Genomic DNA, 16,778 nt, shown 5'->3' with positions numbered 1-16,778 from the left:
ATGTACGTGTGAAAACCTGGAAAAATCCAAAGGGAAACCCTTAGGATGAGGCCTCCAACACCTGTGTATGTGTGAAAACCTGGAAAAATCCAAAGGGAAATCCTTGGGATGAGGCCCTCAACACCTGCGTGCATGTGAAAACCTGGGAAAATCCAAAGGGAAATCATTGGGATGAGGCCCTCAACACTGGTGTACATGTGGAAACCTGGAAAAATACAAAGGGAAATCCTTGGGATGAGGCCCTCAACACCTGCATGCATGTGAAAACCTGGAAAAATCCAAAGGGAAATTATAGGGATGAGGCCCTCAACACCCAATGCAGATGGAAATCCTTAGCATGAGGCCCTCAACACTCAGGACTTCTTGATGTACGTGTTAAAACCTGGAAAAATCCAAAGGGAAACCCTTAGGATGAGGCCATAGCACCCAACACTGAAGAAAATCCTTAGGATGTAGCACCTGGGACATCTCGACGTACATGTAAAAAACCTGGAAAAATCCAAAGGGAATTCAATGGGATGAGGACCTCAACCCTCAAGACAGATGGAAATCCTTAGCATGAGGCCCTCAACACTCAGGACTTCTCGATGTTCATGTGAAAACCTGGAAAAATCCAAAGGGAAATGACTGGGATGAGGCCCTCAACATTCAACACAGATGGAAATCTTTAGCATGAGACCCTCAACACCCGGGATGTCTTGATGGACATGGAAAACCCTGGAAAAATCCAAAGGGAAACCCTTGGGATGAGGCCTTCAACATCCAACACAGATAAATGCAGGAAGACCTTGGAATTATCAAGCATCCTGAAAAAGTTCTCACTTCCATCTCCCACCATGTCATTGCTGGGACCCATCTTTTCCTACATGAAGCCCCTGCGTTTCCAACAGCTGCTCCAAAGCCGTGTTTTCCATGAAAACTAAGATCCAGGAAGCAGGCCAGTGCTGGAAAACATCTCCAAACTGATGAACCTTTGCACAAAGCCTGAGGGCATTCAGCCTTCAGTCCCAAGGGAGGGATTTGTCCCTGGAAACATGACTCGTAAAATAAAGGGAAAACATCATGATGGAAACCTTTCAAGGAATATTTTCAACTTGCCATGTCAATCCCGAAGAAGACAATATCCATTTATTCCATTCCTGGAAGCGCCAGCTACAGAGATATTATTGAATTAATCCAACCAAATGAGTGTGGTGCAGGATGAATTTTTCCCCTTTGGAAGTGCACACAATAAAATAGCACTGGGTAAAATCAGCTTGATGTGTTGGACTTTTCAAATGCAAATCCCCACTGCAGTCAGGAGCACACGTTAACAGGGGCAGCAGATTGAAAATTGCACATTTGAACAACAGCTGGAGCAAAAATGGGGCAAAAAACCTCCTCGTTGTGATGGGCTGAGAGAGCCCAAGGGAGAATTTAAATGACATAAAGCAGGAGAATATTTTAAGATGAGCCAGATTGCCCCACTGGAGTTTAATGTGAAGGGAATCACTTTGAAAATGGCACAATAAAAATGAGGCAAGGTGGGAACGGCACCGTCAGGGGTTGTGCTTTGGGACCTGTCACTCCTCAGCACTGGTAATTCCTTCTGGAAGTCCTTGAAGAATCTTTGTCTGAACTTAGAGAACCTTGCAGGGCCTGAAGGGGCTCCAGGAGAGCTGCAGAGGGACTGGGGACAAGGAGGGACAGGAGCCAGGGAATGGCTGCCAGTGCCAGAGGGCAGGGATGGATGGGAGATTGGGAATTGGGAATTCCTGGCTGGGCTGGGATTGTCAAAGCAGCTGGGGCTGCCCCTGGATCCCTGGCAGTGCCCAAGGCCAGGCTGGACACTGGGACACCCTGGGACAGTGGGAGGTGGCCCTGCCATGGCAGGGGTGGGACAAGATGAACTTAAATCCTTTCCTATGCCAATCAGTCTGGGATTCCATGACCAGGAAATGGCTGAAGTGCCTGTCCTGGACAGCTCCCTTATCCCGAATTCCTCCCTGATGGATCTTACCCTCCTTGGAGCCGGTGCGGTCGGCGTTGGGCCCCGTGTTCGGGGTGTATTTCGTGTCCCTCGTGGCAGTGCTTTGTTTTGTCCAGTCAAAGTTGTCAGTGTCATCTTGAGTGAAAAGGCAAATGTTCCCATCCTCAAAGCCACAGTGGAACTCTCCTGCCAAAACAAACAACAGGAATTTACTGGCCAAGGTTTTCCACCCGATTCTTATTTTTCAAATTTCTTGTCAATTATCCACAGTTTTCTTTAGCAGCAAGCTCAACAAAAAAATAAATCAGGGTCATTGATTGGTGCTGGTGAAATTGAAATTATATTTTTATCTTTTTGTAGAGCTCCTCCTCATATATTCAGATTTATACAGTGGTTTTTAGAGGTGTTGTATCTTTTTTACATTTCTAAAAAGCCAGGGAGAACAGAATCCCATAAAACATTAAACAGAATTCCCATAAAACATTAAATATGGGGGGAAAATGTGGGAAGTGAGTTAATGTGGTTTAGGAATAAGAGACAGCAGTTTTTCAAATTGCAGCAGTTTTTCACATTATCTCCAAGTGGAATCTCCTAAATTATCCTTCATTTCAATAGGGATGGAAAAGGAGGAAGTGGCTAAAATGAAGAAAAGGAGCTTTGGGATGGACATGAAGGAAATCTCGAAAAATCAGGACATTGCAGCACATGAAGGGATACCCCGAGGAAAATCACCAGATTATCATAACAAATTCCTGGGAGGAATATCTGAGTCCATATGGGAAGGAGAGGTGACTGTCATGTCCTGGACACACCTCCTGGATTTTCACTGAGATTTCTGTGATGTATTTGAAGAAGGTGGTGAACACGCAGGTCTAAAGAACAAAAAATTGCCAAGAACCCCAAGGAGGATTCCTGGGATCCTCTCCTGCATGGAACTGGGAGAGCCCAGTGATCCCAGTGATCTGCCCTGCTGGGTGATGATGGGATGAGAATTTCCTCCTGTAATTTAAGAACCAAAACAAAGCCCAGCTTGGAGGTTCAGCTCTCACTCACAGCACTACAAGGCCCCGTGGAGTAGAACGTGCAAAAGCTGAATTTCACTGCATGAACAATTCCTGCTGAGTTTACTCTTCCTGCAAAGTCCATTGATTTATCTGAGAAAAGAAGGAAATCTCCCTTCTCCAGGGAGAAGGCAGCTGCCTGCACACGGTGTCAGCTTGGAGGGGTGCAATTTATATTCATTGGTAGGAGAAACTCAAACCCCCGGTGCCGGGGGATTGTTCTTCCCTGTTAAACTGAGAAGGTGGATAAATGTTTGCAGGTTTGGGCTTTTGGGGAGCTCTAAATCCACTTAAGCCACTGGAGCTTCCCTGTTAATCAGTGAGGAGAGAGGGACCTGGAGCTTAGTGCTGCAATACTCAGGTGATGCTGCAGGCTCAGGAATAAGCTTGGAAAATACACTTCAAACCACAGGCTGCATTGGAGTGATTTCCAAAGATTCCTGGTTCTCCTCCCACCTTTTCAAAGAACAACACGAGGCCAAAGGGGTCCAGAGGGGATCAGGGAGGAGACTGGGGGGATCCTGCCCCTCTGCTCAGCCCTGGGCACATCTGGAGCTGTGTCCACCTCTGGGATCAGCAGGACAGGAGGGACCTGGAGCTCCTGGGTCTGGTCCAGAGCAGGGATGTGAGGATGAGGAAGGGCTGGAGCATCTCCGTGCCCAGGAGAGGCTGAGGGAGCTGGGGCTGCTCAGGCTGGAGAGGAGCCCCAGCTGAGAGGGGCCTCAGTCCCGGGTGTCCCTGTGTGTCCCTGTCTGTCCCTGTGTGTCCCTGTGTCCCCCTGTCTGTCCCTGTGTCCCCCTGTCTGTCCCTGTGTGCAGGAGGTCAGAGCAGGCCCAGGCTCTGCTCCAGGCCCAGCAATGACCCCAGACCCACGGGCAGGGATTGATCCCAGGAATTCCCAGGCACAGGAGGCAGAGCTCCTGCTCTGGGCAGTGCCCAGCCCTGAGCAGAGCCCAGAGAGGGGCTGGAGTCTCCTCCTGGGATATTCCAGAGCCACATGGACACACTGCTGTGCCCTGAGCAGGGACTGGCACCAGTGACCCTCTGTGGCCCCTTCCAGCCTGACCCATCCTGGGATTCTGTGCCCCTCCAGAGCCATCAGTGTGAAACGCAATCCTATAACAGCAGGTCATCACTGGAATGCAGTTCCCAGAACCCTCCTTGGCCACCAGCACCTCGAGCAGACTGATTTGGCTTCCCAGTGAACCCATCGGCATCATCAGATCCCCCAGGAGAATTCACTGCCCACAGCACAGCTCCTTCCCTGCTGACCTGACAGGACGTGGGATTCTGGTTATCCCTGGTAACTCAGCATGGTGGGAGCTGGCCTGGGACCAGTGAGGGAATTCCTGCCTGGGAGGGGCTGGGCTGGGATTGCCAGAGCAGCTGGGGCTGCCCCTGGATCCCTGGAGTGCCCAAGGCCAGGCTGGACACTGGGGCTGGAGCAGCCTGGGACAGTGGGACGTGTGGGATGGAATGGGATGGGATTCAGGTCCCACCAACCCAAACCAGTCTCTGATCCTTTGATGGATCCATGATTGCACCCAAACCCTTCAGGAGAGACATTGACCAACAGACATCTCCATCTTTATCCCAAGACTGGGATGGGAAATCCAAGACCCCACCAAGGCTCTTGGAATGTTCCAGGACTCAAACAAAGCTCTCTGAACAAAGTGCCAGCTGTGCCTCTGCAGGAATTCTTTTTACACCACCTGAGCTCCAAATTCTCTTGATTTGCCCCACATTTTGTGGATTTTGCTTCCACCTCCACTTTTGCATCTTCCTGCAACACACAAGTTGCTACTTCTACACAAAGGGATGAAGTTAAAAGGTAAAATTTAAGTGAAGGAGGAAAGTTTTGATTCCCAGATCCAGTCCTGGAGCAAAGTGAACAAAAGAAAGAATTTTCAGCCATTCAGCACTTTCTGCACTGCCCCTCCAGCGCCTTAAAAGCTGCATAAATGCCTTGTGCCCTCAGAGCTTCATTAAGAAATTCCACATCAGCAGAACAAAAGATTTTTTCCTGAGGTGAAGAAAAAAAATAAAATAAATATTCAATCCAGATGGGAAAAAAAAAAAAGAAGAGTCAAAGTTTGCCATTTATTTAATAGTGAAACATTGATTTCATGTGGAATACCTTGGAAAAGGTTAGTGCTAAATGTTCTTGGCACTAAACACTCCTTAAAAAATGACAGGAGGAGAAAAATGGGAAAAAGCTCCTCAGGCTTTGCTCCATGCTTCAGTAGGAGCATTTAAATAGGTCTGGATGGTCTGGAGCTGTTAATTGCTGAGCAGGAGGGCAGGAGGAACAAGCAGCTCTTCCACAGGTGCTCCAGCCACGGCCCTAACGATGGTGCTAATTAACATTAATGAGAGTGGTGGTTTTTGTCAGGGCACACGGCAGCTCTGGAAGTGGATTCAGGTCATTAATAATTTCCTTGCCAATTAGAGCAAAAGCTGAAGCTCTTCTGGAGGTGAAACCCTTCTTTGTAGCATGGATTTGTGTCGTCTATTCCCATAAAATCCAAGTTGGATGAGACTCCCGAACATCTCTTCTATTGTTCAGGGGTGACCTCTAATTGTACAAATTGATCTAAAATCCTTCTGGTTTACATTAAATGGTTTCTGTTAGGTGGTAAAAAATGAAGTGGAGAAGTGAGGCTCCACCCCAGAGTTGAAGCTTTTGGGGCTTTTTGCTTGGGTATCGCAGAGATTGCAACAAAAGGCAGGATTTCGGGAATGGGATTATTCCAGAAGTGAAGCAGGAAGAGCATGACTTCAGTTTCCAGTCCGGAATCTTGTCCTGGTTGGATACAGCTCCTCCTCTTTGTTCACACAGCATAAATAAAACCAGAAGTCAGCCCAACAGGTTCAGGAACAACAGGGATTTTATAGGAAGCACAGACAAGGGAACTGGGGAAGGGTCTGGAGCCCCAGGAGAATTCCTGAGGGAGCTGGGAAGGGGCTGGAGAATTCCTGAGGGAGCTGGGAAGGGGCTGGAGAATTCCTGAGGGAGCTGGGAAGGGCTCAGCCTGGAGCAAAGGAGGTTCAGGGGGGCCCTTGTGGCTCTGCACAGCTCCTGCCAGGAGGGCACAGCCGGGGGGTCGGGCTCTGCTCCAGGGAACAGGGACAGGAGCAGAGGGAACGGCCTCAGGCTGGGCCAGGGCAGCTCAGGGTGGGCCCAGCAGGAATTTCCCCATGGAAAGGGGGCTCAGGCCTTGGCAGGGGCTGCCCAGGGAGGGTTGCAGTGCCCATCCCTGGGGGATTTCAAGCCATGTGGAGGCAGCACTTGGGGCCATGGGGCAGGGGTGGCCTTGGGGAATGGAGATGGGATGCAGACTGGGATTTCTTTCCTGCCAACGGATTCCACTCAAAAAATCTTCAGGGAAAGCAAACAAAGCAGAATTCTACCATGGCTTTGGCCACCTGAAAGGAGTGGCCCTGGGGACACTGCAGCTTTGGTGGAAAAATTTCGAGTCCCTCCCTTGAGCCGACACATTCCTTATTCTCTTTCGGATGCCACCCACATTCCATCATGATCCTACAAGACTCTTGGAAAATTAGTTTGAAATCTTAAAATCCTAGAGGAGCGTGAAGCACTTGGGATTGTATTTTTTCCTCCCATCAGAGCCTAGATTTAATATATTAATTAGCAAGAGTTTCATTCCCAGCTCGTTAGACTCCATGGGAGAGGTTCCTGCAGCTCCCGGCAGCTTTGAGCTAAGCCCTGCTTAATTATTAACGTGTTGGACAAGATCTTCTGCAAATAAGTTTAAAATTTACACAGAGACTTAAAGTTGAGTCTGAGGAATGGAGCAGAGCCTGCTCCTTGCCGGATGGCTCCGCCCTGCAGCAGGAAAAATGTGAGACTGGGCCTCATTCCTTGGGCAGGAATAATTTCTGGACGTGTTATTAAAAACAAGAACATGTTGTCACAGAAAAAATGGATTTGTTGGGGCTTGGGAGAACGTGATGGAGCAGGGAGATGTGGGACTGTGGGAACAGGGTGGTTTTACTGGCGTGTGCCAAAGCCCCATCCCAGTCTCCTGCCTGGATGTTTGCAGGGATTTGGTGCCCATGGAAAAGTGGAAGAACAAGGGTGACTGACATTTCCAGCCTGGAACATCCTGATCATGTCAGAGTTTGCATTTCCAGTCATGCCTGAGGAGCTGTGTCCTGAGAATTTGGGGAGAACCAGGATCCACTTGGGGTCTCCCCATTTCTCTGTGAAATGAATCCGTGATTCCTGGATCTCTGTGGGAAAGAACTTCCTTCTTCTCAGTGTCAATCTGCCCTAAAAGGCATGGAAATAACTCAAGAACCACAAGGAAGGCTCTGGGGAGACCTTAGAGAACCTTCCAGAGCCTGAAGGGGCACCAGGAGAGCTGGAGAGGGACTGGGGACGAGGGATGAAGGGACAGGACCCAGGGAATGGTTTGAAGATGAAGGTGGGTGGATTTAGGTGGGTTATTGGGAATTCCTGGCTGGGAGGGGCTGGGCTGGGATTGCCAGAGCAGCTGGGGCTGTCCCTGGATCCCTGGCAGTGCCCAAGGCCAGGAATGGGGCTTGGAGCAGCCTGGGACAGTGGGAGGTGTCCCTGCCCTTCCATCATTTCCCATGGCAGCCCCAACAGCTCCTGAGCTGCTCCAACACAGCCGGATCTGAACTTTAGCCCATGAATATTTTCCTTTGGATGAACTCTCTGGGGCAATGGGAAGATGAGCTGGAGCTGTGATCTTCCTTCCTTTATCCTTGTTGGAGCAAGAGGAATCCCAAATGACATCATCAGTTGGTTGCTCCTACCCACGGGCTGCAACTGGGAGTAAAATACTTCAAATTTAATTTTCAACTGGGAGTAAAATACTTCAAATTTAATGTTCAACTGGAAGTAAAAGACTTCAAATTTAATTTTCAACTGGGAGTAAAATACTTCAAATTTACTTTTGAACTGTGAGGTACAACCAATGCAAGGACTGTTCTTCATGGCATGGAAGATAAAATAATAAATAATTTAAATACTTACGGAGATGTGGATTCACCGGAGCTGAAAACAGAGGGAAAATAAAATTAATGCAAAGAAAAAAATTCTAATTCATCAATATTCAGATTATCCTAAATTTTCCCTTGCTGAATATTGAAATCCATCTACTTCACACCTTAAGAGGCTGGAAGAGAATGAAATCCAAACTTCCACACTGTCCATAATATCCTAAGCACGGGAATGGCTTCCCAGGTTAATCCAGAGGAATCTGTGCAATGCTAAAACCTGGAAATGGGATCAAAGGAGGGATTGTTCTGTGGCTCTGTCTGCAGAAGGAGAAATTTGAGGACAGATGATTTAGGAAAAGGCCCTTCTGCCACAGCCCCACAGATGTGGGAAGCAGAAGGAGGCTGAGCTCAGGGCTGGAATTGATTTTTATTCACAGAAAATCCAAAATTAAATTTTATCTCCAATTAATGGGGGCATTTGACAGTGCCAGAGCATCACTCCAGGTTTTCTTGCTGCCATCCCTTGCTTTAATCCCAGCCTAGGATTCAGCAAAATCCTAAATCCAATCTGGAGTTTCCACAGCAGCTCTAAATTAGCACCGCTTCATCTGAAACACGAGCAGCGACCTGCTCCAGTGTCATCTCCCCGAGAAACCAAATTTTTGCATCTTTTACCCACAAATTGCCTCTGATTCTCCAAAGAACCTCAATTTTGCAGGATCCCTGAGTGATTGAACCTGGAATTAGCTGCACTTGCTGGCAGCTGCATTGACTGAGGTTTGATTTGTTACTAAATGCAGGGGTTTGGATGGAAAATCTCATCAGGTGTCACCTGGAGTCACACGCTTCGGATTGCTCCCAGCAGAGCAAAACCAACGCTCTGTGTCACACCCAGGCACAAAAGGAGACAAGAAAATGAAGGTGGTTGAGCTGAATTTATTCAGCATCATAAACCTGGGGGGAAAAAACTCTCCAAAACAACCAGAAGAAAACACAGAAATCCGACTTCTGGAGCAGCACAGCCGCAGGACAACGTGTAAAGGAGGTTGGAGGATCCTGGAGCAGTTTGGGATGGGAATGGGATGGGTTTAGGGGAAGTTTTTTATCATTTTGGTGGGAATTTTGTGGCAGGAAGGTGGTGATAGGCAAGGAATTATGGAAGTGTCACATTTAGGGATCATTCAGCCTCCTCTTTAAGGTCCTTCTTGCTCATTCATTGCAATTTTTACAGCAGAAAAACAAACAAACAAACAAAAATTCAATTATTCAGGAAATAAACACCCAAAAATAGGTATTTGGATGGATTTAACAGAGGATTGAATTTCTGGGAATACGGGAAAGAGGATGTATGGATATTGTGGTTTTCTTTTTAAATTTCAGGGGATTAATCTTTGTCAGTGTGACCTTTCAGAGGGAAATTTATAAAGCACTTCCATTATTCCTTATATAAATTTATAGATTATATAATCTTGCAAAGGACAACAAACAGTCGCTGTTTTTTTAAGTACAATAATTCACATTAAAATAAAAACTGCTCATTCTGGGGGGAAAAAACCAACTTTGTTTGCAGATTTTTCTTTAAAAACTTGTCCTTCAAAACAAGAATCAACTGGAAATCTGCTGTTTGATGAAGTTGGCAGTCATTTATTCCAACTTTTCCTTATTTCCCACAAAAAATTGGACGGGATTTTGGGGTTTGGCTGTTCAGAATTATTTTGGTTGGGCATTTTTGTTGTAATGAGAGGTGAAGATTTTCCTCTCTCCCCATTCCTCCCCTTCCTTTTGGGATGACCACGCTCATGACATGGGAAATTTACAAAGACCTTCCATTATTTTTAATATAAATTTATCAATTTTATAATCTTGCATAGGAGCACAAACAGTCACTGGTTTTTTTTTACGATAATGATTCACATTAAAATAAAAACTGCTCATTCTGGGAGATAAAAGCCCTTGTAGATTTTTCTTCCAAAATCACTGAAAATCTACTTGAAATCTCCTATTTCATGAAGTTGGCATTAATTTATTCCAACATTTCCTTATTTCCCACAAAAAAATTGGATGGCATTTTGGGGTTCAGAATTTTATTGGTTGGGCATTTCTGGTGTTATGAATCATCCAAGAGGTGAAGATTTCCCTCTGTCTCCATTTCTCCCCTTCCTTTTGATGACCACACTCATGACGAGGGAAATTTACAAAGCCCTTCCATTATTTTAATATAAAAATATAGATTTTATAATCTTGCATAGACGCACAGTCACTGGGGGTTTTTTTAATTATTTTTTAAGATAATAATTCACATTAAAATAAAAACTGCTTGTTCTGGGGGGAATAACAACCTTTGTAGATTTTCCTTCAAAACTCATCAAGAATCCACCTGAAATCTCCAATTTTGTGAAGCTGGCATTCATTTATTCCAACTTTTCCTTATTTCCCACAAAAAAAATTGGATGGGATTTTGGGGCTTGGCTGTCCAGGATTTTATTAGTTGGATGTTTTTGTTTTTATGAATCATCCAAGAGGTGAAGATTTTCCCCTGTCTCCATTTCTCCCCTTCCTTTTGGGATGACCACACTCACGACGTGGGAAATTTACAAAGCCCTTCCATTATTTTTAATATAAAAATATAGATTTTATAATCTTGCATAGGAGCACAAACAGTCACTGTTTTTTTTAAAGACATTTTAAAGACATAATTCACATTAAAATAAAATTAATTCTCCTCAGTCTGGGGGAAAAAAACTTTTGTAGATTTTCCTTCAAAACTCATCAAGAATCCACCTGAAATCTCCAATTTTGTGAAGCTGGCATTCTTTATTCCAACTTTTCCTTATTTCCCACCAAAAAGAATTGGATGGGATTTTGGGGTTTGGCTGTCCAGGATTTTATTAGTTGGATGTTTTTGTTTTTATGGATCATCCAAGAGGTGAAGATTTCCCCCTGTCTCCATTTCTCCCCTTCATTTGGATGACCACGCTCATGACCACGCTCATGACACTATCCCAAGACTGGGAACAGCCACGCCATTCCGGGTGACCCAGGACATTCCCAAGCCCCTTTTCCCTGGATCTGGGGCGCTCACCGCTGTATTTGATGACCCGGATGGTGGAGTCGCCCTCCCCAAATCGGGTGATGGGTGTCAGGCGGACCTCGTAGGCCTCAGGCTTGATGAGCTCCGTCAGGTTGTAGGTGATCAATTCCCCCTTCTGGATGTTCCCGTTCACCGTGATCTCCTGCTCCCACCACCGCTGCTGGCCGGCCTGCAATCCAAAAAATCCAAAGGTCAGACATTTTGGGATTTGGCTTCACCTTAAAAAGCAGAGCAGAGCTGGGAAACCTTCAAAATTCCGGAAGAATCAACAAAGAATACAACAAGGGATTCAACAGTTCTTGAACTGTCCCACCATGGAATGTTTCTGCAACAAACCACACCAAAAATCGGGAATATTTCTTCCAGAGGCCACTCGTTCCCTGCCAGCTGCCCATCCTCTCCCCACAGAAATCTATCGGCACTTGGATGGGTTTTGGGGCAGGAAACGTGTGTGGGAGCAGACTCGGGACAACCTTCCAAATTCCAGAAGAATTGGAGATACAACGAGGAAAGAACTTCCTGAGTTATCCCACCGTGGACAATTTCTGTAACAAACCACACCAAAAATCGGGAATATTTCTCCCAGAGGTCCGATGGCCCTTGGATGTGTTTTGGGGCAGGAGTCCCCCCAGTTCCTGAGGATTTGGGATACTCAGCAAGCAGGGATTACAGCCAAGCACCGAGGGCCAGTTTGTGGTGACCCAGAAATATCCAGAGGGTCTTGTGGCATTTTTAAAATTTAAAATCCTCATTTTTTAGGAAAAAATCAGCGTTTTACACTTAAAACTGGCTTGTCAAAATCTGAAAGAGCTTTCCTTTTGGAAGGAATTTTTCCTCTCAGAATTGTTGTCCGGCCTGGAATCCAAAGGATTCAAAGGTCAGAGATTTTGGGATTTGTCTTAAAAGCAGGATAGACCTGGGCAACCTTCAAAATTCCAGAAGAATTAGAGATGCAACAAGGAGTGAATTTCCTGAGTTATCCCACTGTGGAGAATTTCTGTACACCAAAAATCAAGAATATTTCTCCCAGAGGTCCAGTGGCCCACTTGGGTGTGTTTTGGGACAGGAAAGGTGGGGCATTACCCCAATTTCTGAGGATTTTGGGCGCTCATCAGGCAGGAATTACAGCCAAGGAGCAAGGGCCAGTTTGTGGTGATTAAGTTTTAAAAAATAAACAGAATTAATCTTTTAAAGCCAAGTTTTATGTCATTAGGTCAATGATATCCGTGAACACTGTAGGACAAAAATTAAAAATATTCTGTATTCCACCTCATCTTTGGATAAGGAACCACAGAAACAGAGATTTCCCAAAGAATTTCAATAATTAACGAGGAAAATCTGCAATTACTCAAACCAGACATGAATTTCTATCAAATTCAGCCTCTGCTTTGAATTCTTGCCCTTCTTTCCAGAGCAATAAAATCTCCATTATTTTCTCCTTTCGGAAAGGAAAACAATTGGATTTTTCCTGTCAGGATTATCCCTCCAAAACCAGGGTTGGATATTGATATTTCTCCATAGGAAACAACAAAGATTTTGACTTTTGTTTTCCCTCCCAATCAACACCAGCTCTGGTCTAATCCTTATTTTTCACCATGGAAACCAGAGGGAAAAAAAATCCAAAACAACAGAAAATTGTCGCTGTGTTGGATGGAAAATAACCCTGATTTTCCAGCTCTGCTGTGGAATAAATAAATATATATATATACAAATAAATAAATAAATAAAGCTACAAATAAGTAAATTATAAATGCATAAAAATACACAAAAATTATAAAACAAATATAAAAATATACAATAACTGTATCCATATATCAACATACAAATATATAAATAGTAAATATATACATAATAAATATAAAAATATATTGATAAAAATAAAGAAATTCACAATCTGCCACACCCAGCTTTGGTTTTCCCACTTGGAAAACCAAACCAGCGTTGGAAATGGAGCCATAATCGCAGAAGCTGCTTCCCAAACTTTGGAAACACCAAAAACTTGGGCTGAAAAATATGAAAATAATTGAAAATAAACGGAGCACAGGACACCCTGAAAATAGGATTTAATTCCTACAACGCCTTGGGGTGCTGGAAACTCCCAGCACCGAGCTGGAGATGCTCTGATTCCAAGCTGGAAGCATCCAAAACTGTTTCCCTTGGAATCCCCTTGACTCCTCTGGATGGGAAAGAGCCAAATCCTCATCACCACTTCCCAAAATTCCCTTTGCAGCCCATCCCTGACATTGAGCCTGTGCTTTTTCCATGAAAAACCCAAGATTGCGGCTTCCAAGAGAAAATCCACAAGAAAAGCCATGAAACACAACCCTGCACCTCAATCCCTGTGTCGAGAGCTGGAATATCCATTAGAACCAGGATTTGGTTGGAAAAGGAATTTTTAAAAGGAAAAAAGTCTCATAATCAAAGCCCCTTTCCTCACAAAGATAAGGATGAAACTCGGGTGGGGAATAACCTTTGGAATTACAGTTTTCCAACAGTGAGAAATTGACTTTAGCCAAGTTGGGATAACAATTTTCCAGTGGTTTGGGAATGTTTGTGTAGCCCTGAGGAAAAAATGGGAGCAGTTCCTGGAGTGTTTATTTGCATCATCCTGTAATTAATTAAGCAGAGAATATCCACGCTCTGGCAACTTGGAGCGCTGAAAGTTTGTCTGGGACAGGACTCCTTTTTTCCTTGGAATATTTAGGAATCTTTGTTCCCAAAGGAGACAGCAAAGCAAAAGGGGGCATAAATGGGGCAGATTTTTATTCCAGAAGGTTGGAACCACCCTGATGTTTTTTTATTTTGTTTATGTGGTGCTTTTTTATTTTATTTCTGCCAATAAAAGGAGGTTTATTCCGTGTCTTTTGCTGGAAAACTCTGTTCTCTTAAAACCTTGGAATTCTGGATTTCCTGAGGAGTCGATCCTCTGGAATGATCAAAGATTGATTCCTTGTGTGCTCAGGTATGTTCGTAAAAAATAAACAGCTCCTCACTCCATTGTTCATGGCCTATTGATTCCCAGCAGAAATTCCTTCACTGACTCCAGTGGCTGGACAAGAATCTCTTTAATTAATGACAATGTTAATTGATGACAAAAAAATTAATGACATAGTCAATTAATCCACTGGATACTCCACAAAAAATTGTGGCAGTGTTTAAAGTCATTTCTTTGCCATTTATAACCACACGGATTGATTTTCCTTAAAAAAATAAGAGATTTCTTTGGAAGTTTTGTATCTAAAATTGGGCTGTTCAGTTCATGGACAAATATTCCATTTGCACATCACAGAGGGAGAATTCCTAGGGAGTGTTTGTGTTATTCCTGCTTTTCTTTCATAATTCTGACTGGAATATAATCAGAGTTATCCAGGTGAGAACGTAAAATTGGTGAGTGGCTCCTGTGTCACCTTCATTCCTGAGGATGGATTTGGAATGCCTCGGTGACAAATATCTGGGATTCACAGAATCACAGAATTTCTAGGTGGGAAGAGACTAAGATCATTGAGTCCAACCCATGTTCTAACACCTCAACCAGATCATGGCACCAAGTGCCACATCCAGGCTTTTTTAAACACATCCAGGGATGGTGACTCCACCACCTCCCTGGGCAGATGATTCCAGTATTTGACCACTCTTTCTGCGGCAAGCTGTAAAGGATGGCCTGTTCTTGCTGGCATCAATCATGGAATCGTGGAATATCCTGTGTGGGAGGCATCCCAAGGACCACCCAGCCCAACTCCTTCCCTGCCCAGACCCCCAGCAATCCCACCCTGGGCATCCCTGAGGGTGTTGTGCTCCCTCCTGGGGCTCTGGCAGCCTCGGGGCTGTGCCCATTCCCTGGGGAGCTGTTCCAGTGCTGATCCACCCTCCGGGGGAGGAACCTTTCCTGAAATCCGCCCTAAACATTCCCTGGCCGTTGCCTGGCTTCTGTCCCTGTCCCAGGGAACTGAAATCAGAGCTGCCCTCAGGAGGATGTTACAGACCACAGCGAGGTCTCCCCTCAGCCTCCTCCTCTCCAGCTGCACCATCCCAGTGCCCTCAGCTGCTCCTCACACAGTTCCCCCCATTTCCCCTCATTCTCTCTTTAATTAGTGTTTTCAAAACCAGCAGAACCCCATGTGAGCACATTTCTCCTCATGGAGAAAAGCAAGGCACAGCTTTTCCCAGGAATATAGCTGGGACTCACGCTCTCTGAACATCAGAGAAAGAGAAACACCGTTCTCATCACTTGCTGTGCCGGTGTTGTGCCAAAGCAGAATGGAATGTGGGGATTGTTTACCCAAAGTGAGGATGTTTTCTTCCCTTGGCCTATCAAGGCCAAGAGTGTGTGTGTGTCCAGATTGTCTGCTGGCAATCTCGGGACAGTCAGCGAGAGCCTGGGATGAGTGCAGTTGAGCTTGTGAGCGCGTGGCAGATTCCATTGTAGATTTATGGAATAAAGCGCTTCCTCAGCCTTCTGGAGTCACATGCCGCGTCATCTTTCTCTCCCCTCATTGAGGGCGTTGCCTTGTTAAACCATAACCCCAAACCCTGGCGTGTGTTTCCGTGTGGAGCTGGTTCTGCCTCCCTGCTCTGATTCCTGTCAGAACCCAGGACCCCCTCTGGGTGCCCTGGATGGCCCCAGCCCTGGGCAGGGGGCTCTGAGACCCTGGCGTGCAGCCAAGGACACCTGGGGTTTTCATCTTAGCCCGTGGAACAAGCTACCAACTCTGTATAAAAAAAATTACCAATCACAAAAGTTTAAATAACACAATAGGAATAATCACAAAGTAAAAGAAAAATTTTTTAAATTTTATACGTGAAAATTTAAAACTTTATACGTGGAAGTGTAAAACTCCAAAATAAAAAAAATCAAAGTGTACCTTGTCTTTCTTCCTTCTTTTTCCTAACCTCTATAATTTAAATAATATTAGCACTTTCAAATTAATTTAAAATAAAAATCACTATCTAACATAAACAATAAATATTAAAAAATTATAAATATAATACACATAATTTTTATTATAAAAATAACACCAACCTCATTAAAAAAATGTGCCTTTAACTAACCTACTAAACAAATCACAACAAACCAAGAAAAAACGTTTTAAATAAAAATTAATAAACAACTTTAAAAACAACAACCAAAGACTTCCAACTCCTTCTTCAACAACCAAATTAAAAAAAACAATTTTTTAACACAATCTCGTCCTGATAGCAGCTGCTCCCAAAGTTCCTAGCTCCTGTGGATCCAACTGGGACCAACAGCTAAAACCCAGCCCAGACTGGGCAGGTGAGGCTTGGCTTGAGCCTGGGACAAACTGATCCAAAGTGTCTGGAGTGGGAGTCAGGCTCTGCTGCCAGGGAACAGCAACAGGACAGGAGGAAATTCAGGTGTGCCAAGGCAGGTTTGGGATGGATTTTAGGGAAAGGTTCCTCCCCCAGAGGGTGGATCAGCACTGGAACAGCTCCCCAGGGAATGGGCACGGCCAGAGGCTGCCAGAGCCCCAGGAGGGAGCACAACACCCTCAGGGATGCCCAGGGTGGGATTGTTGGGGGTCTGGGCAGGGAAGGAGTTGGGCTGGATGGTCCTTGGGATGCCTCCCACTCAGGATATTCCATGATGATATTCCAGTTGCGTGATAAACCTCTTTCCCTGCCTTTTCTGCTCTAAAACCCATTCAACAGT

General features: G+C 45.1%; 1 protein-coding gene across 2 annotated transcripts in view; it reads right to left on the bottom strand.

The window, feature by feature from the left end:
* The window catches only part of MDGA2 (MAM domain containing glycosylphosphatidylinositol anchor 2), a 207,456-nt gene that overhangs the window by 11,898 nt on the left and 178,780 nt on the right, over positions 1 to 16,778 (bottom strand). For both annotated transcript variants that reach the window (XR_005257063.1, XM_038137890.1), the window contains 3 exons: positions 11,102 to 11,279; positions 8,054 to 8,074; positions 2,000 to 2,155 (listed from right to left, as the gene is read on the bottom strand). Coding sequence is in view for 1 of the 2 variants with exons in the window: in XM_038137890.1 (XP_037993818.1) it covers positions 2,000 to 2,155; positions 8,054 to 8,074; positions 11,102 to 11,279 (355 nt within the window). In the remaining variant the exon portion in view is untranslated. The remainder of the gene's footprint in view (positions 1 to 1,999; positions 2,156 to 8,053; positions 8,075 to 11,101; positions 11,280 to 16,778) is intronic.

This window comes from Motacilla alba, chromosome 5 (genome assembly GCF_015832195.1).
Source record: "Motacilla alba alba isolate MOTALB_02 chromosome 5, Motacilla_alba_V1.0_pri, whole genome shotgun sequence".
In the NCBI taxonomy this organism is placed as follows: Eukaryota; Metazoa; Chordata; class Aves; order Passeriformes; family Motacillidae; genus Motacilla; species Motacilla alba.
This window is presented reverse-complemented; position numbering and strand designations above follow the sequence as displayed.